Genomic DNA, 24259 nt, shown 5'->3' on the forward strand with positions numbered 1-24259 from the left:
GTCTGGGAATCAATTTAGAATAAAATGTACTGAACAATCCAGAGTATAAAAATTCTTGAAAATATTTTTTCTCTTTCCTCCAAGAAAACAAATTTAATTTAAAAATCTGACACTGAGTAAGTAATGTAATTCTGTTATCGAGTAAGCTAAAAGCATCAGGATTCCTTCCATTAAGGCAACCTGACATTCTTTAAAACACTGAGTTGTTAAACTTAAGGATTACACTCAGAAACAAAAAGGTTTAAAAGCATTTACAGAAGTGACAAAGCTCTTTTATATGCTGTGTTTCTCGGACATATGTACATGTGCGCACTCACGTGTCTGTGTGTGTGAAAAATAAAATATTCCTTGACCCATTGGCAGCTAGATTTGGGAGAGTCACTGTATGTCATTGAGTAAGCTTCTATATATGATTTAAGAATATTCTTTATTCAATATCTGTTCCAAGTGGTCACCCTGCCTTGGTATGAACACCCATAGCAGCAATGTAATTCCTCACAAGGAAAATCTGCCAGAGACAGTTTTGGCAAAGCTGTCTCTAACCCCCACAAGAATGTCCCTCCAGCTCTCTTAGAAAAACTCCCTCACATTCTTTCTTAAGGGTAAAAGTTCCAGAAACTGCAGGTAAGTGAACTATGATTCTTTTATGAGGACATATATTTAAAGATATTGTCTTTACTCTCTGGTTCCAAGACGTAAGACAAGCAAGCAGGTAGATATATCACAATTTGACATCTTAAAGCTATATAAACATTCTAACAGCCACTCTTGCCATCTAATTTTTTTTCAAGTCATAAGACTCCTAATATAAAGATTTCACAACAATTTCATTATTCGTCATCAATATTTTCTAAAAAGCAAAGTCTGGAATTGACTGCCGAGGATCAAGAGACTTTAAACTTAGGTGACCTTTCCTAGGCAGACCAAGAATCTCAGCCACAATTTAAAAATACTACTGGAATTACTTAAAATGAATGAAGACTAATGAAGGAAGACTTAATAGAACAGGAAATATTGCAAATCTGACCTTTCATCTAAAAATCTAGTCGCTCTCATTTGGCTTAGGTGATTTCATTATTAAATCTCTTATATATTATAGTCTTGTAAAAGCTAAAAAAATAAATTATAGTTTATCCTGTTCATGAAAATATATTGTCTAATTTATTTTCATTATAAAGTTAAGAGGATTATACTCTTTTTTTTTTCAGTAGGCAATCAAGGCAAAGAATTCATCTCTCCCCCTATACAAATACAAAATTCAACTAAAGGGTGTCTTATCCATTTGGGATTTAAATAATTAAGAATACAAACAATTTAGTTCATTTATTAGAGCTCTGCCATAATACATTAAAACACTGAAATTTATTTATATTAATGCTAATATTTATGTAAAAGTAAATATGACGGGGAGAGTATACTTATCTTTATGTCATTTACAGGGGAAGAACATTTTTTGGGACTTGTTAGCAGAAATAAAATGTATCTAAGAAAATAGTATATCTTCACTAAGAGGCATTCTAAAGTCAAAACAAAGAGATATTATTTGAAAGCAACTGGTATTGTACTCTTCTTCTAATAATGGGTTAGCATCTACTTTCATTATTGATTTTTAAAAAATTTACAATTGGCACACAATAATTGTACATATGTTCACTGTTGATTTTTTTGGCAAGGAAACAGGCTTTAGAGACTCAGAAGCGGGGAGGTAGAAGTGGGTGAAGGATTAAAAATAAAAAACACTACATTTTGGGTACAATGTACACTACTCACATGATGGGTGCACTAAAACCTCAGACTTCACCACTATACAATACATCCATATAACCAAAAACCATGTGTACTCCTAAAGCTACTGAAATTTAAAAAATAAAATAAAATTTTTAAGAAAGAAAAAACCAAAAAATTGCTACCCATTTTGCAACAGCATTATATTTTAGTGAATTCTAGTTGCATATGCAGTTTCATAAACTACCTAAGACTGGTAGAGTAGACAATTATTAATTTTTAGTAAATTTAAGAGAACCAAGAAGACTCAGTGCACATCATATATCTTCTCTTTGACTGCAGATCTCTCCAGTTTCATCATTTTTGCTTCTTTTTACCTAAGTGTCTGCATTTTATAAAGATGAAACTCTTCCAGGCAACGGTTTTTACCTAGAGCATAATTACAGGAATGTAGAAGAGTCTTGTGGATTGAACTGTATCCCCACCAAAAAGTCATACTGAAGTCCTAATCCCCAGTACTTCAGAATGTTACCTTATGTGGAAATAGGCTTGTTTCAGACATAACTAGTAAAGATGAAGAGCAGGGTGGGCCCCTAATCCAATATGACTTAGTCCTTATAAGAAGACAGCCATGTAAAGACAGAGACATACATGGGTACCTTATGACTATAAAGTCAGAGACTGGAGCTATGCAGCTGCAGGCCAAGAAACACCAAAGACCACCAGGAAATCACCAGAAGCTGGGACAGGCCAGGAAGGATTCTGGTACATGATTCTGAGGGAGAAGAGGCTTTTCTTTGTACTTGTAGCCTCTAGAACCATAAGACAATATATTTCTGTTGTTTGAAGCCCCCTAGTTTATGGTACTTTGTTATAGCAGCTTTGGGACATTAATACAAAGAGGTTTAATAAAGAGCTGCATGAGAAGAACAATGGTGCAGAATCCCAAAATATTGGCTCTTGAGAACAGAACAGTATAACTGAGAATAATAAAAGGAAACAGCTTCACAAGTTGGCCTAGGACACTCTGAACCTAAGTTTACTGTTTCAGATTGCAGTGCAGTAGAAAGTTGAAAAATTTCCAAGTGCTAAATAAACAAAATAAACAAAATAAATAAACAAAAATTATTCTGTTTCAAAAGAATGAGAAAACAGGCCATAGACTGGAAAAATATATTTGTAAAGCACACATCTAATAATGAATTGTTACCCAAAATATACAAAGAACTCTTATAACTCAACAATAAGGAAACAAACTGCATGATTAAAAATGGGCAACAGACCTGAACAGACACCTCACCAAAGAAAACATACACATGGCAAATAAGTATATGAAAAGACACTCAACACCATACGTCATTAGTGAATTGCAAATTAAAACTACAGTGAGATACCATTACACACCTGTTACAATGGCCAAAATCCAAAATGCTGACAATACCAAATGTTGGCAAGGATATGGAACAAAACGAACTCTCATTCATTGCTGGTAAGAATGCAAAATGGCACAGTGGCTTTGGAAGATAGTGTGGCAATTTTTTATAAACATACTTTTACAAACATACTCTTACCACACAATCCAGCAATCATGTTCCTCTTTGGTATTTATCCAAATGAGCTGAACACTTATGTCCACACAAAAACCTGCACATGGATTTTTATAGCAGCTTTATTCACAATTGCCAAAACTTGCAAGCAACCAACATGTCCTTCAGTAGGTAAATGGACAAACTGTGTTATGTCCACACAATGAAATATTACTCAGTGCTAAAATAAAATGAGCTATCAGGCCATGAAAAGGTTCAAAGGAATCTTAAATGTATATTACTAAGCAAAAAAAGCCAATCTGAAAAGTCTACACATTCTATGTTTCCAAATATATGACATTCTGGAAAAGGCGAAATTAGAGGCAGTAGATCAGTGGTTGCCAAGGGTTTGGGGAAGAGAAGGATGAACATGCAGAGAACACAGCATTTTGGAGAAATGGAATTATTCTGATGATTACTATAGTGGTGGATGCTTGTCATTTCACATTTGTCAAAACCCATATAATGTATACCATCTAGGATCAATCCTAATGTAAACTATGGACTTTGGGTGAAAATGATATGTAACGTAGGTTCATTGATTGTAACAAATGTATTGGGAAAGGCTGCGCATGTGTAGGGGCAGGAAACATATAGCAACTCTATGTGTTATTTTCTGCTTAATGTTCCTGTGAACCTAAAAGTGCTTTAAAAAATAAAGACAAAAAAAAAAAAGATACTCTATGCCAGGCCTGGGTGACCGATGTCTATCTAAAACATGAGGAAGATGGTAACAGGCTACGTTTAGAAGATAAAAGACAAGACAAAAAAGGCATTTTTTTTTTGAGACAGAGTCTCGCTCAGTTGCCCAGGCTAGAGTGCAGTGGCACAATCTCAGCTCACTGCAAGCTCTGAAAAAAAGGCATTTAAAAGCTGATTTTATGCAACGAGTTCTGCTTCTGGCTAACTAGCTAGTATCAGACCAATGTTCTTGCCAAGAACAATTAAAAAGGTGAATAAAATGTACAATCTGTACTATTTAAACATGAAAAAGCTACCAAGGAAATGAGAGATCAAGCTCCCAGAAAGAAGACAAGCCCATGGAGAACAGCTCAATATTTGGAGTCACTTTTTCCTTCTAGACATTTATCAATGTTAAGTAGTGCATGGGGGGCTGAACAGCCAAACAAAAGCTAAGAAGCGGAGTAAATACGCAGAGCCTGATGCATTCTCATGAGCGTGAGATACAAAAATTAGAGATGAAGATCTGCCATAAAGAAAAAGTCCTGGTAAAAACACCATAGAATTTCAGCTGGGTACTAGAAGAACTACACTAGGTGGTATGTTAACGTGGCATGTACCAGCTCACAAAAGCTGTCTGTGTGTATCGCTTCCCAGTGCCATGTTCAGTGATGTAACACTGGTAATCTGAAATTGGCAACAGTGGAAGTATTCACACTATGGAAATTGGCAAATGCTACAGATCAGAACTCTTTCTCCTGAGAGTCACTTGTTAAACACCAGCACACAACTGGCTGCATTCAAAAGTAAGGGCAGGCAGAAATAAAGCAGTCATCATAAAGAGTGAAAAACAGTCTCAAAAATCCGTCTCAGTCAGATTAAAATAATCAGTTCTTACCTTAGCACCTGGCAGAAGCAAAATAAAATCCTCCCTGGAGGAAGATACGTGATAGCCTAGAATCTACAGGTTTTTAAAAAATAAACAATGGCCACCATTCAAAAAAAGAAAAAAATACTAGGTACATGGAGAAAAAGACAAACGACCAGAATCAAGAAAAAACAAAACTAAAAAGCAGAAATGAACCAATATCAGATCCAAATACTGGAGATTTTGGAATGGACTTTAAGATAACTAAGTAATATGTTTCTATTAGTCTGTTTTCACACTGCTATAAAGAAATGCCTGAGACTAGGTAAATTATAAAGAAAAGAGGTTTAATTGGCTCACAGTTCTGCATGGCTGGGGCGGCCTCGGGAAATTTACAATCACGGTGGAAGGGGCAGCAGGCACCCTCTTCACAAGGCGGCAGGAGAGAGGAGAGTCAAGCGGGAAGAGCCCTTATAGAACCATCAGATCTTGTAAGAACTCACTTACTATCATGAAAACAGCATGGGGGAATCTGCCCCCATGATACAATCACCTCCCACCAGGTCTCTCTCTTGACAGATGGGGATTACAATTCAAGATGAGACTTGGGTGAGGACACAAAGCCAAACCACATAAATGTTTAAAAACTATAAAGGAAAATATGAATAATTTAATTAGAACATGGAAATCTATGAAAATTCAAACTATAATTCTAGAATTAAAAAACACATTAACTAAAATTAGAAATCCCATAGATGGGTTTGACAGATTAAAAACAAATGAAGAAAGGATTAGTGAGCAAGATCAGTGCTTCACAAATTTTAATGTATACACAAATCACCTGGAGATGCAGACAGCGACTGAACAGGTCTAGGGTGGGGCCTGAGAGTCTGCATTTCCGGCAGCCTCACAGCTGATGCCAATACTGCTGTTCAGGGACTACAACTTCTGTGGATGTTGGCCCAGGGACAATTATGAATACCAAGGAACTAGGAAACGGATAAAGAGGAAATATCCAGACAGAAACACAGAACAAAGTGCACAAAGTATAGCAAAGAATATATCAGATATTGGGGAGCAAAAGTAAATATCTAGCACATGTAACTGAAATCACAGGGGAAGAGAGAATAGAGTAGAATATATATCTGAAGAAAGAATGGCTAAGGTTTCCAAACCTTCTGAAAAAAATGAGGACACAGGGCAAAAAAACACCAAGAATCCTCAAGCAGGATAAATGCAAAGAAAACTAGTCTCAGCAAGAGGCTAAGGTAGAGCAGGGATGATCTCATAAAGATCTGTGGATGTAGCATTTATCTAATGGAGTAAGTTCCAGTGAAATCCAGGGAAGACCCACAAAATTCCTGAGAAAACTGAGTCAAAAAAAAAAAAAAAAAGAGAGTGAGACAGAAACAAAAAGAAAAAAACCCAAACAAACCAAAACCAAATAAACAAACAAAAAATTCACACATCCAATGTAGACTAAAAGGGACAGAGACAGTACAAAATAAAAAGAGGCTGTAGGATTCTTAATATTCTCATGTCAGGATCAGGCCGAGAAAATTATTCAGCTGTACACATGTGCTATCTTTCAGGAAAAGGGAAAGATAACTACACAGAGTGGAACCAAACGATCAGCCAAGTGCAGCAAACATCAAATTCACAGTCCCAGAGATTAGAAAGGGTGTGTAACCTGGGGGTGAGGAGGATGAGAAAATCTGGGGGACCTGGCTCATGCCTGCAATCCCAGCACTTTGGGAGGCTGAGGCGGGCGGATCACAAGGTCAGGAGATCAAGACCATCCTGGCTAACACGGTGAAACCTCGACTCCACTAAAAACACAAAAAAATTAGCCGGGCGTGGTGGCGGGCGCCTGTAGTCCCAGCTATTTGGGAGGCTGAGGCAGAAGAATGGTGTGAACCCGGGAGGTGGAGCTTGCAGTGAGCTGAGATGGTGCCACTGTAGCACTGCAGCACTCCAGCCTGGGCGACAGAGGAAGACTCTGTCTCCAAAAAAAAAAAAAGAAAGAAAGAAAATCTGGGGGACCAACTTAGAATTCTGCTTATCACATTGGGCAATTCTGCCAAATATTTTAAAAAGAAATACTTTACTTCTATACAAACTCTTCCAGACAAATGTAGAGGAAGGAAGATTTCTCAACTAATTCTATGAGGCCAATGCTACTCTGATAACAAAATTAAGAAGACATTACAAGAAAAATACAGATCAATGTCTTCCATGAACAAAAATGCAAATCCTTCATGAAATATAACCAAGACTACAGAAATATTTTATCAATAGCAATATATCACAACCAAGTAAAGTTTATTCCAGGAATGCAAGGTTAATTTAATATTTGAAAACCATTCAATGTAGGTTATAATATTAACGGAGACTTAGAACAAAAAGCAAATCATATTATTTCAATAGACAAAAAAGCATATGATAAAGTTCAACTCCATTCATGATTAAAACACACACACAGACACAGGGAAAAATAGGAATAGAAAGGAACTTCACTAATTCCAAAGCTAGAGCTAACTTTTACGTTTAATGGTAAAATTCTGAAAACTCTCCCCTTGAGTTTGGGAAGAAGAGAAAGATGCCCAATTCTACTCAGTGTACTGAACATTCTTGCCAGTACAGGAAGATAAGAAAAGGAAACAAAAGTCATGAGAACTGGAATGGAAAAATTAAAACTATGACTATCAGATGGCATAACTGTATAGTAAGAAAATCTAAAAAAAAACCCTACAGAAACACTATTAGAATTAATAAGTGAATTAGTTGGGCAAAATAAATATATTTTAATCAACTTTATTTCTAAGTGGCAACAAAAATGAAAATCATTTCAATAGTATCAATAGAAACACACATGTAGGAATATATTTAATAAAATGATATGTAAGACATATACAGAGAATTATAAAACATTATTGATAGAAATTAGAGAAGATCAAAATAAATGAAGACATATACTTCATTTAAGTACAGAAACTTGATATTATAACAACATCAGTTTCCCCCAAATGACCTATAAAATCAATATGATCTTAACCAAAATTCCAGCAGGATTTTTGGTGAAACTTGACAAATTTACAAAAACAAAGGAACAACAATAGTTAGGGCAATTTCAAGAAAAATATGACATTGAAATACTTATATTGCCAATATCAAGACTTACTATAAAGCTATGGTAGTTAACCTGTGTATGGGCGGAAAGACTGACAAACAGACCAAAGGAACAGAATAGATGCCCAGGACAGACCCACACATGTACATACATGTGATTTATAATAAAGGTGACCAGGCAGGCAAGTGAGGCAAGAATGATATTTTCAATAAACTGCATTGACTCAAATTGATAGCTTCTGGGGCAAAAAATCCCAAAACAAACTTGAACTTCCCCTGAAACCCAAACATACCTCATACCTAAAATAAAAATAAATTCCAAATGGACTGCAGATTTAAAGGTAAAAGGCAAAATGATAAAATTTCTAGAACAGTACATTGAGGGGTATCTTTATGATGGTGTGGAGAAGGTAAACAATTCTTTTTTTTTTGAGACGGAGTCTTGCTCTGTTGCCCAGGCTGGAGTGCAGCGGGGCGATCTCAGCTCACTGCAAGCTCCGCCTCCCGGGTTCACACCGTGCTCCTGCCTCAGCCTCCCGAGTAGCTGGGACTACAGGCGCCTGCCACCATGCCTGGCTAATTTTTTTGTATTTTTCAGTAGAGACGGGGTTTCACCGTGTTAGCCAGGATGGTCTTGATCTCCTGACCTCGTGATCCGCCCGCTTCAGCCTCCTAAAGTGCTGGGATTACGGGCGTGAGCCATCACGCCCGGCCAACATTTCTTAAGAGGACACAAAAAGCACTAACATAAAAAAAACATATTGATAAATTCTACATTAAAATGAAGAATGTCTGTTCTTCAAAAGGCACGATGAAGAGAAAAGGTGGGTTACAGAATGGAAGAAGATATTTAAATTACCATGACCTGCCAAGGAGCTGTACCCAGAATACGTAAATAACTCCTATAAAACGGGGGTAAGGGCGGGCTGTAAATCAAACTGGTAAGCCAACAGGTGGGCAAAAGATTTGAACAGGTAATTCATGAAAAAAGACACCCAAATAGCCAATAAACATATAAAAGACACTCAAAATGGTTAATTAACAGGAAAGTATAAAACTACAATTAAAATTAAGTTACATTCCCACCAGAATGGCTAACATTAAGAACGTAACAATACCAAGAGCTCGTAAGAATATGGAGCTTCCACCATTTTTATATATTGTTGTTGGGATTGCAAATTTATTCAACTATTTGGGGAAACTATTTGGCAGTTATCTAGTAAAGCAGATCAATTTCATTTCCTATGACTCAGTGATTACAGTCCTAGCCAGACCTCCCAGTGGAAAAGTTTACACACAAGTGGAACAAAAGAAAAAAACAAGAAGAACCCTGACAGCTGTATTCGTTGCAATACTAGTATTGGGATTTTGAAAATACCCAAGTCTTGCTCTGTCGCCCAGGCTGGAGTGCTGCAGTGGCGCCATCTCAGCTCACTGCAAGCTCCGCCTCCCGGGTTCATGCCATTCTTCTGCCTCAGCCTCCCGAATAGCTGGGACTACAGGCGCCCACCACCACGCCCGGCTAATAATCAATAGGATGAATAAACTGTGATATATATATGCATGCTGTAGAACACTGCCTGGCAATAACAATGGATGAACTACAGCTACTTTAAGAACAGATTAGTTTGCCAACATAATGTTATGCAAAAACAAACAAATCCCCAAAACCCCAAAATCCAAGCACTGTAACATGAATTCTTACATTTATTTCCAGTATAATAATGGGTAAAACTATCATGTGGTGTCAGAATAAGGCATGGTGGTTTCCTCTGGGGAAGGGGAGAGGAGAGTAAATAGAGGACATGACAGGGACCTGTGTGGTACCTGGTGATGTTCAATTTCTTGATCTGACTGGTAGTTATAAGGAAGTATTCACTTTACAAAAGTGCACAGCCATATACTTTTCTGTAGGTACAGTACAAAAGCTTTTTTAGCAAAGAAAAAGTAAAGTTTAAAAAAAGAATAGGCAAAAACCGCAATTACTTTTGCACCAACCTAATACTTATTAGAAACAAAGCGGAAAATTTTCACTTAAATTTCTACTTGCTCTTTAGGCTTATTTTACATTTGCCCATATTCAGCCAATGAATCTAGAAAGTAGATATTTGTTTTGAGACCCTTAATTTCTGGGGCATTCTGGGAAACATTTTGCCTTTACTTGATTCCAAACTTATTCACATTCATTATGAGTCATCTTATTCTACTGTATCTGTGAACATGAAAGGATAAAATTAAATTGAGGTTCGTTGTGAAAAAATTAAAAAAAAAAATAGGTAGAAAGATAGACAGCATCAAATCTATCCAACAGAAAAGTAGCAACACTAGGGGGATCCCAATCAATAACAAACTATGAAAAGGGTCTCTTAAAAAGTGGGGTAAAAATGAAGCCTCATTTACACACAAATATTTAAATATTACCTTATTTTGAAACATCCAACAGTTTATCTTACACACACAGGTAAATACTAGATGCTAATTAAAAATTTTTTTCCCCAAGTCATCTGAATTTTACTGTTCAAAAGAAGAGAAAGGTGATTATATTTTAGTTGCCTAAGGTCATTTAACTCATCCATGCCCCCCTGGCCCCTGACCCCAACTTGGAAATCTCTCCATATTTTGTAATTTAAGGGTTATAACATGAGCAAGTTGTGTGAGGGTAGGCAACACAGCTGCATTTCTGTAGCTACTAGCAAAAAACAATACCTTACAAGAAAAAGATCTTACCACTTGTGCTGGAACTTGTTCCATTTTTGCAGCAGGAGTTCCTGGTCTTGGGTAAAATTGGTTAATAAAGAGGCTGGGGAATTTGTACTCTTCAACAAGTTTCACTGTTTCTTGAAAATCCTGATCTGTTTCTCCAGGAAAACCACAGATAATATCTGTAGCAATAGTTATTCCAGGAACTCTAGAAAATAACAAGACAGAAATGTAAAAACTTGACTATAAGCCATAATTATTCTATTTCCCTGACATTTTAAATACAATTTTATGCTAATTAAAATTTATTTTTATAAAAAGCACACGTGCAAATAGTTTTAAAGAGTCCTAAATACCAAAAGTTTAAAATGAAAAACAGTTGGCTGCCTGCCATTTCCAGGGAAACCCATCTTAAATTCTTTTAAATGGTTCTTTGTTCTTTCCTCTATATTTAAAAATAGATGCTAATTCTGCCATTTCTAGATTTACTAATTTTTAGGCAATAAGTTACTAACTTATCTATTATGGTAAATGAGGCTTTAACTCTTGAACTACTCTATCCCTACCCTCCCAAAGAAATCAATGAACAACTCCTAGTTAACACAGTATTTCCATTGGTACAATTGCAAAGATAACTTTCACTGTAGAGCCAATTGGTATACTATTCAGTTTTGTTTTTCCACAATGTGTAATTTTTCCTAGAGTTAATAATTGCTTCTCTTTTTAAAAAAATTAGCCAGATTCCATTAGGGCTATCAAAAATCAATACTGTTTTCTAAACCTTTGACATATTGTATAATGCACCAGTGCCCTTTTCTTTTTCTGGAAATGCCACTCCTTTCAGGTGTGTGTTGCTTTTATAGTGAACTGGTAATCATCCTTGAATGTTGCTTCTTGGTATCCTTCTTTCAATAATCTTTTTTTCCCAGATCCTGTGTCTTCTTAATTCTTGATTATCTCCCTCATTCTGCAGGGGTGTGCTTTCTTTCAGAAGCTTCATCAGAAAGATACCAGGGAAATTTTGGTGTTGTCTTTGCATGCATGGTCTTAGGCCACACAACTGACCGACATTTGGTTGTGTGTCGCACTCCAAGTCAAAAAGTATTATCCATAAACATTTTGCGTTGTTCCTCTTTTTTTAAGCTGAAAAAATTGCTAATGGGATGTCCAGATTAACTTGGATGCACACTTCTTTAAATGTGCCCACACCATTCTCTTTTTAGAAGCTTTTAAGATATTAACTTTATGCTCAATGTGATAATATGCCTTGGATTGGGTCTTTAAATCTTCGTACAAGGTACAGTCTGGAGACTCATGGGCTTTAGGTTGAGGAAGTTTTCTGATATTATTTCTTTAATAATTTTTCTCTCAGGGAATCCTGTCTTTTGAATGTTGAAACCACTGGGTTGATCTCTTAGCTTTTTCTCTCTTTCATCTCTGCCCTTTTATTTTCTGGAAAATTTACTTCAGCATACCTTCCAACTATTTTATTACAAAAAAATTAATTCAATATTACTATTTACATTTCTCAGAGCTCTTTCTCTAATTTTCCTTTTCACAGTATCCTGTTTAGGGATGCAATATCTTTTCTTATTTATCTGACGATGTCAATTAAAGGTTTTTGTAATTTTTCTTCTGTTCACTGCAATGTGTCTTTTGGTTACTCTCATTCATGGTTGAGACTTTCCACCACTAAAGAACACTTCTTGTTGTTCTTTTATATTTAAGAACAAAGCACTAAAATCTTTTTATCATTCAGTGATCAGGTAGCAAGCTGCCTTTGTTTTTGACAGGCCCAAATGTTGACATCTTGGAAGTCATTTCTTTGTGGCCATTTAGTGCCTCCACAAATATGGCACAGACATTGTTCTATTTTAATAGTATAAAAATAACAGAATTACATTAACTTATTTAAAAACCCTGTATTACTCTGAGTCCATAAACAATAGGGAAAATGGCTCCAAATGTCAAAACATAGAATATCAACTTTCCTATCATTTAAACAGTTCTGGCCAGAAGTAGTGGATCATGCCTGTAATCCCAGCACACTGGGGGGCCAACGCGGGTGGATCACCTGAGGTCAGGAGTTCGAGACCAGCCTGGCCAACATGGTGAAACCCTGTCTCTACTAAAAATACAAAAATTAGCTGGGTGTGGTGGCAGGTGCCTGTAATCCCAGCTAGTCGGGAGGCTGAGGCAGGAGAATCGCTTGAACCCGGGAGGTGGAGGTTGCAGTGAGCTGACATCATGCCATTGCACTCCAGCCTGGGTTACAGAACAAGACTTCGTCTCAAAAAACAAACAAACAAAAAAAACAGTTCTACATAAAAGAATGAAAACAGTTGATCAAATTAAGATTATGAGATATTTGGGGGCATAAGAGGGAACAAGGGATATACCAAAGAGGACAGTCAAATTATTATATTCCTAATATAGTTTCATAAAAACAACAGCTTTCCATATTTTCTTCACACACTACTTAACACCCAGTGTGAAAGAAGCATGACAAATCTATTTTTTAAAATATTTTGTTCCTAATTTATTCTTGGTCTCACCTAGCTATTTACTGGGATGAACTTTAGTTAGTAAGATAAATCACAAGGGCTGGAACTTTTCTCCATGATGATAAATAGAAAAAGAGACAATATTCATGCAGAAGAATAAAACAGTATATTTGAATAAAAATTTAACTTTTTATTATGATATAAACACATTTTTCTTCTTTAAAGGTAATTATCAAAATTACATTTGAAAAATCACAAATATCATATGATTTTACATGTAAGCTATAAATAAAAAGACCATTTTTGTAGACTAAAGCATGTAGAATAGCTTTACAGCTAGCTAGTTTTATACTTGCCTTTTCAATAATTCTGATCAAAAGATCTACAACTAAAAATAAAAGTAATGGATCATAGCAGATCATAAGAGAGAATAGTCCATCTCTCCTAGAAAATTTTTAAAAATAAATCTTAGAAACTGCATGGGAAATACTGTAAAAACAAAGGTTATTGTCCTCAGCTATGAATTAGAATAAGTTTGGCACTGGATTATGGGGTATTCCCATGGGAAAGTACCTTACTGATTTTCCCTCTATCCTTCTTGATACATTATGGTTGAACCCAGTGTTATGCAACACCTGCTTACTTTGGCCTGAAGGGCCATAGTGACAAAAGAGAAACCTTTAAAGAAGTCATAGTAAATGTTAGGGAAAGGGATTTTCAATGCATGGATATATTTGGCAAGGTAAACAAAAAGTTGCCTGATAGCAAGGGAGGAGGCAGGCCACTGTGAATAGTAACTTACACTAGTCAATATTGAAAAGTAAAAGCAGTTTAATGGTTTCAAAGTATATAAGAATACAAACTGATTGCTTATAAAATGTTTTTTAAGTAGAGATTGCACTTTAATGTTAGAGGAGGCTGATCTATACATTAATTTTATATATGCAAATGATCCTACTTACATCCTTGAAAATAATTTGACTCTTTAGGTGAACCAACTGAAATCTCATTTACACTGATTTGCCTAGTAAATAATTCTCTTTAGTATGAGAAAATCAAAGAAGTTTGAAGTGGAACAAATTCTAAATTACTAGAATATGATTTAAATGGCTAGGAGGAAATTATAAGGGTGTAAAACAGAATATTAATCCAAATATTTAAGATGCTAATTCTGGGTAAAAGCTATTTTTGAGATGACATGAATTTTCAAAATACTAAAATTTTTAAAATAATAATTTCCACAAACTTATTTAAGCTGTGAATGTAATGTATGTAAATACTAAGTAATATGTTATTCAATTTTAGGAGCTTTACGTATGTTTTCTTACTAGTATTAGAAAATAATTCTGAAAGGAAGATGAAAATGAAAATGTTCATTTAGCATAAACAACAGGAAAATTTTGGCCCATTATTTTTTCTATCCTATATTTACTGGCAAAATGGGTTCATTAAATAGCTTGGCAATGGAGTAAGAACGATTCCAATTATGCATCTGACCTTGTCAGAAGCAGTGCTATGATTACTTGTAAAGATATATCAGGGACATGTAAGGAACAGGCAAACTATTTGTTGGCTCTAGCCTGGAATTTAAGAAAGCCATAAATATTTTAAAAGTTAATTATTTCACCTTGAATAAAAATATAAACATATACACACCCCACACTTTAAACATTCATCTCAAGATTTTTACTTGCCATTTGGTGTTTCACTGGCAAAAATATGGAAAATAATAATTCTACTTCATTCTTTCGATCAATAAATTATGAGCTTCAAATTCTACATGTGAATAAAGTAGGACTAATACACATACTAATCATCTCAAAAGACAAAGAGAAAAATGATCAGCAAAGGACTAGACCCACCAAAATTAGTAGACATAAAACACATGATTAAAAGAAATAATTTTTATCCTGTGGAGGTTTATTCTAGGACAAATATTCAATACTTTTGGGGAAAAAATGAGGTAGGTAGGGGAGAAAAATATCTTGAACTGGATGAAAATGAAATCATAACACATCTAAATATATGGTATGCAACTAAAGCAGTGCTTAGAGAAAAATTTATAGATTTTAATTTCTGTGTTAGATATAAAAATCTAAGCTTCCATTTCAAGAAGCTAACAAAGAGAAAAAATCAAATGAAAAGACAAATAAAGAAAATATTAAAGGTAAAATAAGAAATCAATGAAATAGAAAATAGAGAAAAATCAATAAAAGTAAAAAGTACACCTTTGAAAAAAGTCAATACAATTAGTAATGTACTAGTTAGGCTGAGAAAAGAAAAGAAGATACAGATGACCAGCTTTAGGCATGAAGGATGGGACATCACTACAGATGCTACCAACAGTAAAAGGATACAAAGAGTATTGTGAACCTTATGCCAGTAAACTCCCAACTTAGATAAAATGGGCAAATTCTTTGAAACATATAAATTATGAAAATGGACTCAAGAAGAAACCAAAAACCTGAATATTCTTTTATCTATTACAAAAACTTGTAATTTAAAATCTTGCCACCCAAACAAAACAACACAAAACAAAACCACCCAAGACTATATGGTTTCATGGTGAATTCTACCAAACATTTAAAGGATGATAAAATCAATTCTATGGAAACTATTTCAAAGATAGATGAGGAAGAAACTCTTTTAAGAGTCCAGCATTACCCTGTTATAAAAACCAGAGGAAGGCAAATACTGTATGTTCTCACTTATAAATAAGTAGGAGCTAAGCTATGGGTACACAAAGGCAGACAGAATAGAGTAATGAACAATGTGAAGGGGGAGGGTGGGACAGGAGTGAGGGATAAAAAACTACATATCAGGTACAACGTTCACTACTTGGGTGAAGGGTACACTAAAATCTCAGACTTCACCCTATATAGATCATCCATGTAACCAGAAACCACTTGTACCCTAAAAGGTACTTAAAAATATTTTTAAAAGCGGGGGAGGGGCCAAGATGGCCAACTAGAAGCAGCTGCCATCAGTGGCTCCCACTGTGAAGAATGAAAAGGGTGAGTGAATCCTGCACCTTCAACTGAGGTATCCAGGTTCTCTAATTGGGACTGACTAGGTGGTTGGCACAACCCACTGAGAGTGAGGGAAAGCAAGGTGGAGCAATGGCTCACCTGGGAGCTGCACAGGGCAAGGGGAGCTCTCACTCACAGCCAAGGGAGGTGGTGAATGATTGTGCTACCCCATCCAGGAAACCATGCTTTTTCCATGAATCTGTGCAACCCATGGATCAGTAGATCCCCCTGTGAGCCCATGCCACCAGGGCCTTGAGTCCCAAGCACAGAGCTGTGCAGATGCTCAGCAGATGCTCGGGTTGCAGCCAGCAGCAACAAGCTGGAGACTGCCTAAGATGACCGAGTTCCTAGGGGTGAGGGTGGCTGCCATCACTGCAGCCTGTCTTCTGTTTTCCCCTGCTGGTGCTAGGAAGACTGGGCAGTCTGGACCAGGAGGAAGTCCCCACATGGAGGACAGTGGCTGTGGCAGATTGTGGCCAGACTGCTTCTTTAGATGGGACCTGGATCCATTCCTCCTCACTGAGTGGGGCCTCCCTGTGGGAATTTCACCAATTCCAGCCAGTGGTTTACAGAGAAAACTCTGATCTCCCTGGGACAGAGCCCCTGGGGGACGGGCAGCTGCAGTCTCCATGGTTCAGCAGACTTAGTCTTTCCTGCCTGCTGGCTGTGAAGAGGCTGGGCACTCCAGATGACAGGGATTCCTCTCAGTGCAGCAAACCCACTCCACCAAGGGGCGCTTCATTAAGCAGGTCCCTGATCCTGTGCTTCCTGACTAGGTGAGACCCCCGCAACAGGAGTCACCAGACACCTTATACAGGAACATACCCCCTGGCATCAGGTCGCTGTCACTCTGGAAAAGAGGTACCAGATGAAGGAGCAGGCAGCCTTCTTTGCTGTTGTGTAGCCCCCACTGGTGACACCTCCAGGTGAGGGTATTTGTCACCACCAGGCTTGCCTTGCAACAGCTCCTGAAGGAAGCACTAAATATGGAAAGGAAAAACCACTACCAGTCCCTACAAAAACACATTGAAGTATAAAAACCAATGACACTATGAAGCAACCACATAAACAAGTCTGCAAAACAACTAGTTAGAGTCATGATGACAGGATCAGATTCAAACATAACAACATTAGCCTTAAATGTAAATGGGCTAAATGCCCCAATTAAAGGACACAGAATGGCAAGCTGGGTAGAGAGTCAAGACCTAGCAGTGTGCTGTATTCAAGAGACCCATCTCACATGCAAAGACACACATAGGCTCAAAATAGAGGGATGGAGGAAAATTTACGAAGCAAATGGAAAGCAGCAAAAAGCAAGGACTGCAATCCCAGTTTCTGACAAAACAGACTTTAAACCAACAAAGATAAAAGAAGACGAAGGGTATTACATAATGGTAAAGGGATCAATTCAACAAGAAAAGCTGACTGTCCTAAATATATATGCACCCAATAGGGAAGCACCCAGATTCATAAAACAAGTTCTTAGAGACCTACAAAGAGACTTAGACTCCCACCCGATAATAGCGGGATGCTTTAAAACCCCACTTTCAATATTAGACAGATCATTGAGACAGAAAATTAAGAAAGATATTCAGGATTTAAACTCAGCTCTGGATCAGGTGGACCTGATGGATATCTACAGAACTCTCTACACAAAAACAAGAGAATATACATTCTTCTTGGCACCACATGGCACTTACTCTAAAATTTATCACATAATTGGAAGTAAAACATTCCTTAGCAAATGCAAAAGAACTGAAATCATAACAAACAGTCTCTTAGACCACAGCACAATCAAATTAGAACCCAGGATTAAGAAACTCACTTAAAGCCACACAACTACATGGAAACTGAACAACCTGCTCCTGAATGACTCCTGGGCAAATAATGAAATGAAGGTAGAAATTAAAAAGTTCTTTGAAACTAATGAGAATAAAGAGACAGCATGCAAGAATCTATGAGCTAACACAGTGTTAACAGAAAAATTTATAGCACTAAATGCCCAGATCAAAAAGCTAGAAAGATCTCAAATCAACATCTTAACATCACAACTAAAAGAACTAGAGAAGCAAGAGCAAACAAACCCCAAAGCTAGCAGAAGACAAGAAATAACCAGGCTCAGAGTGGAACTGAAGGAGAAAGAAACACAAAAAACCCTTTAAAAAATCAACAAGTCCAGGAGCTGTTTTTTTTTGAAAAAATAAAATAGATAGACTACTAGCTAGACTAATAAAGAAGAGAAGAGAGGAGAATCAAATAGACACAATAAAAAATGATAAAGCAGATATCACCACTGACCGCAAAAAAATACAACCAACCATCAGAGAATACTATAAACACCTCTATGCAAATGAACTAGAAAATCTAGAAGAAATGGATAAATTCCTGGACACATACACCCTCCCAAGAGTGAACAAGGAAGAACTTGAATCCCTGAATAGACCAATAATGAATTCTGAAATTGAGGCAGTAGTAAACAGTCTACCCACCAAAAAAAGCCCAGGACCAGATGGATTTACAGCTGAATTATACCAGAGGTACAAAGAGGAACTGGCACATTTCTTCTGAAACTATTCCAAACAATTGAAAAGAAGGGACTCCTCCCTAACTCATTTTATGAGGCCAGCATCATCCTGATACCAAAATCTGGTAAAGATACAATAAAAAAGAAAATTTCAGGCCAATATCCCTGATGAACATCAATGTAAAAATCCTCAATAAAATACTGGCAAGCCAAATCCAGTAGCACATCAAAAAACTTATCCACCACGATCAAGTCAGTTTCATCCCTGGATGCAAGGCTGGTTCAACATATTCAAATCAATAAATGTGATTCATCACATAAACAGAAATAAAGACAAAAACCGCACGATTTTCTCAATAGATGCAGAAAAGGCCTTTGATAAAATTCAACATCCCTTCATGATAAAAGCTCTCCATAAACTAGGTATTGATGGAACAGACCTGAAAATAACAAGAGCCATTTATGACAAACCCACAGCCAATATCATACTGAATGGGAAAAACTGGAAGCATTCCCCTTGAAAACAGGCACAAGACAAAGATGCCCTCTCTCACCACTCCTATTCAACATAGTATTGTAAGTTCTGGCCAGGAAAATCAGGCAAGAGGAAAAAATAAAGCGTATTTAAATAGGAAGAGAGGAAGTCAAACTGTCTCTGTTTGCAGATGACATGATCACATACCTAGAAAACCCCATCATCTCAGAACAAAAACCTCTTAATTCAATAAACAATTTCAGCAAAGTCTCAGGATACAAAATCAATGTGCAAAAATCACAAGCATTCCTATATACCAACAACAGACAAGCAGAGAGCCAAATCATGAATGAACACCCATTCACAATTGCCGCAAAGAGAATAAAATACCTAGGAATACAGCTATCAAGGAAAGTGAAGGACCTCTTCAAGGAGAACTACAAACCACCATTCAAGGAAATAAGAGAGGACACAAACAAATGGAAAAACATTCAATTCGGCCAACAAACATATGTAAAAAAGCTCAACATCACGGATCATTAGAGAAATGCAAATCAAAACCACAATGACATACCATCTCACACCAGTCAGAATGGCAATTAGTAAAAAGTCAAGAAACAACAGATGTTGGTGAGGCTGTGGAGAAATAGGAATGCTTTTACACTGTTGGTGGGGATGTAAATTAGTCCAAGCATTGTGGAAGACAGTGTGGCAATTCCTCAAAGACCTAGAACCAGAAACACCATTTGACCCAGCAATCCCATTTCTTGGTATACACCCAAAAGAATATAAATGATCCTATTATAAAGATACATGCAAGCGTATGTTCATTGCAGCACTATTCACCATAGCAAAGACATGGAATCAACCCAAATGCCCATCAATGATAGACTGGATAAAGAAAATGTGGTACATATACACCATGGAATACTATACAGCCATAAAAAGGAAAGAGATCATGTCCTTTGCAGGGACATGGATGTTGTCAGAGGCCATTATCCTCAGCAAATTAATGCAGGACAGAAAACTAAACACCACACGTTCTCACTTATAAGTGCGAGCTCAACAATGTGAACACATAGGCACCGGGAGGGGAACACACACTGGAGCCTGTTGAGGTGGGGAAGAGTACCAGGGAAAATAGCTAATGCATGCTGAGCTTAATACCTAGGTGATGGGTTGATAAGTGCAGTAAATCACCACAGCACACATTTACCTACATAATAAACCTGCACATCCTGCACATGTACCTCAGAACTTAAAAAAAAGTAAAAAAAAGATAAAACAAACAAAAAAAAGTTTTTTTAAAAAAAATCAGAGGAAGAGATTAGAATTAAACTATAGACCAATATCCCTCATAAACAAAGAGACAAAAGTTCTTTTTTTATTTGAGACAGAGTCTCGCTCTGTCGCCCAGGCTGGAGTGCAGTGGCGCAATCTTGGCTCACTGCAAGCTTGGCCTCCCGGGTTCACACCATTCTCCTGCCTCAGCCTCTCCAAGTAGCTGGGACTACAGGCGCCCGCCACCACGCCCGGCTAATTTTTTGTATTATTTTTTTAGTAGAGACAGGGTTTCATGGTGGTCTCGATCTCCTGACCTCGTGATCTGCCTGCCTCGGCCTCCCAAAGTGCTGGGATTACAAGTGTGAGCCACCGCGCCCGGCCCAGACAAAAATTCTTAACAAAATATTGGCAAACTGAACCCGGCAAAATTAAAAAAATGATTATATATCACGACCACTTTTAAAATCCAAGAAATGTGAGGTTGATTTGACATGTGAGTATCAATTAATGTAATGTACCATATAAAAAGAATAAAGGACAAAATAAAAACCACATAGTGATCTTAACAGATTAAGAAAACTTTTGACAAATCAAACACCCATTCATGATTTTTAAAAACGCTTTTCCATTAGGATTGATAATAAAGCAAAGATTTCTGTTCTTACTTCTTCAGTTCAACATATTACTGGAGGTTCTAGTCAGTCCAAAAAAGCAAGGAATGGAAATTAAAGGCATATATGTTTAAAAGAAAGAATTTTTTTTTTTTTTTTGGGCAGGTGACATGACCTTGTATGTAGAAAATCTAAAGAATCTAATGAGCCTACTAGAATAAGTGAGTTTAGCAAAACTGTAGGATACAAGATCAATATATAAAAATCAATTACATTTTTTATACTAGTAATGAACAACCTGCAAATGAAATCAAGAATCCAATTCCATTCACAATAGCATAAAAACTACTTGGGAATACGTTTGAGAAAGAAAGGTAGAAGTTGTATGCCATAAACTGAGAGAATTTAAAGAAACCATCTTAAAACTTGAGAGAAATTAAAGATCTAAATAAATGGGAAAATATATAATTTTCATGGATTAGAAAATTTAGCATTGTTAAGATGGCAAGCCTCTCCGAATTGATTTATAGAGTCAGTGCAACTCCTATCAAAATAACAGCAAGTATTTCTGCTGAAAATGACAAGCTGTGCCTAAAATGTATACAGAAATACAAATGACTTGAAATAGCCAGAACAATTTTGAAGAAAAAAAAAAGCTGGTGGAATAAATGAACCTGTTTTAAAGACTAACTATAAAGCTCCAATAACCAACACAGTGTGGTATCAGTGTACGGATACATCAATGGAAAAATATAGAGTCCAGGTATATACCAATTCATCATATATGGTTAATTAGTTTTCAACAAAATTACCAAGGCAATTGAATGAGGGCAGGAAACAAAGCGTTTTCAATAAATGGTACTGTAACAATCAGACACTATATGCAAAAAACCCCACAAATTATTAAACCCTCCACCTTATATTATACACAAAAATATTTCAATGTGCATCATAGTCTGAATGCCAGATACAGAATTATTAAACATCTAGAAGAAAATATGGGAGGAAATCTTTGTGACGTTGGGTTAGGCAAAGATTCCTTAGCAATAGTGCCAACCCCGAAAGCACAATCTGTAAAAGTAAAATTTGATAAACTAAGAAATTAAACTTACTCAAAAGATACCGTTAAAAAATGAAAAGAGAAGCCCTACAGTAGAATAAGATATTTGCAAATCATATATCCAATAAAAAGACTTGTATCCAAACTATATTGAGAACTCTATGACTCACTAACAGGAAGACAACACAATGGTACAATGGGCAAAATATTTAACCAACACTTCACTAAAGAAGATATAGGAATAGCTAATAAGTACATTAAAATTGGCTTAACATTGTCACTGGTCAGAAAAATGAAAGTTAAAACGATGTAAAATGCCACACATCCAGTAGAATGGCTGTACCAAAAAGACTGAAAAAAACAAACAAACAGATATTAGTAAGCATATAGAGAAACTGAAGCACTTACACATTGAAGGTGGGAATTTTAAATGGTGCAGTCACTTTGGAAAACAGTCCGACAGTTTCTTAAATAGTTAAACATACACTTACTGTGACCCAGCAATTCTACTCTAGGTATCAACCCAAGGGAAATGAAAATGTAAGCTCACACGAAGACCTGTACTTGGATTTTCACAGCAGCAATCTTCGTAACTGCCCCAAACTCGTAACAGTCCAAATGTCTATCAATTGCTGAATGAATAACAAAATGTGGCATATCCATATGTGGAAATTACTTACAAATAAAAAAGAGCCAACTACTGATACATGCACCAACATGAATGAATCTGAAAAACATTCTTAAGTAAATGAAAGACACGAAGGATTGCTTATTGTGATTCCACTTATAAGAAATATCTAGAAGACAACTTAAAATAGACAGAAAGCAAATCAGTCTTGCCTGGAACTGTGAGTAGAAGCAGGGATTGGCTCCAACTGGACATTAGGAAAATTTTTGACAGAATGAAAGCATTCTAAAACTGAATTGTGATGATAGTTGCACAACTGCATTAATTTACTAAAAATCTTCAGAACATTTACATTGAATGAATATACTGTGTTATCTAAATTATCCTACAGTCTTAACAATAAAAAAAAAAACCTTTCTGAAGACAGAAAGATAGCATGAATCTTCCATAGCATACTCTTCTAAGAGGTCTTATTGAGCACTTACTATGTGAGACTCAATTATATTCTCTTATTTATTTTCTGTAGAGATGGAGTCTTGCTTTGTTGCCCAAGCTGGTCTCAAACTTGGAGCCTCAAGTGATACTCCTGCCTCAGCCTCCAAAAGTCCTGGGATTACAGGTGTGAGCCAACTGCACCCAGCCAAGAAGTCTTAATAGTTGAACTTTGACAGGTGTAGTCAAAGAAGTAAATGTGGACAAAGGACTAGGTGTGGTGGCTCATGCCTGTAGTCCCAGCACTTTCGGAGGCCAAGGAAAGAGGATCACTAGAAGCCAGGAGTTCATGGCCAGCCTGAGCAACAAAGCAAGACCCTGTCTTTACAAAAAAAAAAAAAAAAAAAAAAAAAAAAAAAAAAAAAAAAAAAAAAAAATTAAAAAAATTTAAATTAGCCAGGTGTGGTGGTGTGGGTCTATAGTCTCAGCTATTCGGGAAACTGAGGTGGGAGTATCACTTGAGCCCAGAAGTTTGAGGCTGCAGTGAGCTATGATCGTGTCACTGCACTCCAGCCTGGGTGACAGGGCTAGACTCCACCTCTAATAAGAAAAAATAGACAAATCGGGACAAATGGCAAAATAAAAGGCAAGGAATAAAGGAATTATGTTCAGAGCATGAAATCACGAAGGACTTGAAGAAGGAAAGCGTGGATCTATTTCCCAAGTAAAACATCATATAACAATAGGGAATCATTCTATTTATATTGAAAGAGAAAATTTAGGAAGAAACAATTCAACATCTTCAAATAAATTTCAGATTTTTTTCAGCATCTCTAAATTTATTCTCATAATTTTATTAAAAATTTCTTAAATTACCTGCTCTAAAAACAGAAAAAAACACTAAAACATTTAGATGAGGGCTGAAAAGCCATAATGAGTGTCTAAGACAAAGAAGGTCTAGTGTGACCTGGGTGTTCATTTTTATTCTTTTAATATGACTGTCTGGGAGAAACATCTTCCTTG

General features: G+C 36.4%; 1 protein-coding gene across 8 annotated transcripts in view; it reads right to left on the reverse strand.

The window, feature by feature from the left end:
• Positions 1-24259, reverse strand: part of CDKAL1 (CDK5 regulatory subunit associated protein 1 like 1) — a 759164-nt gene that overhangs the window by 215738 nt on the left and 519167 nt on the right. For all 8 annotated transcript variants that reach the window (XM_063632136.1, XM_063632135.1, XM_063632137.1 and 5 more), the window contains one exon: positions 10717-10897. In XM_063632136.1, coding sequence (XP_063488206.1) covers positions 10717-10897 — 181 coding nt within the window. The remainder of the gene's footprint in view (positions 1-10716; positions 10898-24259) is intronic.

The sequence above is a fragment of the Symphalangus syndactylus genome, chromosome 23, assembly GCF_028878055.3.
Source record: "Symphalangus syndactylus isolate Jambi chromosome 23, NHGRI_mSymSyn1-v2.1_pri, whole genome shotgun sequence".
NCBI classification, from domain to species: domain Eukaryota; kingdom Metazoa; phylum Chordata; class Mammalia; order Primates; family Hylobatidae; genus Symphalangus; species Symphalangus syndactylus.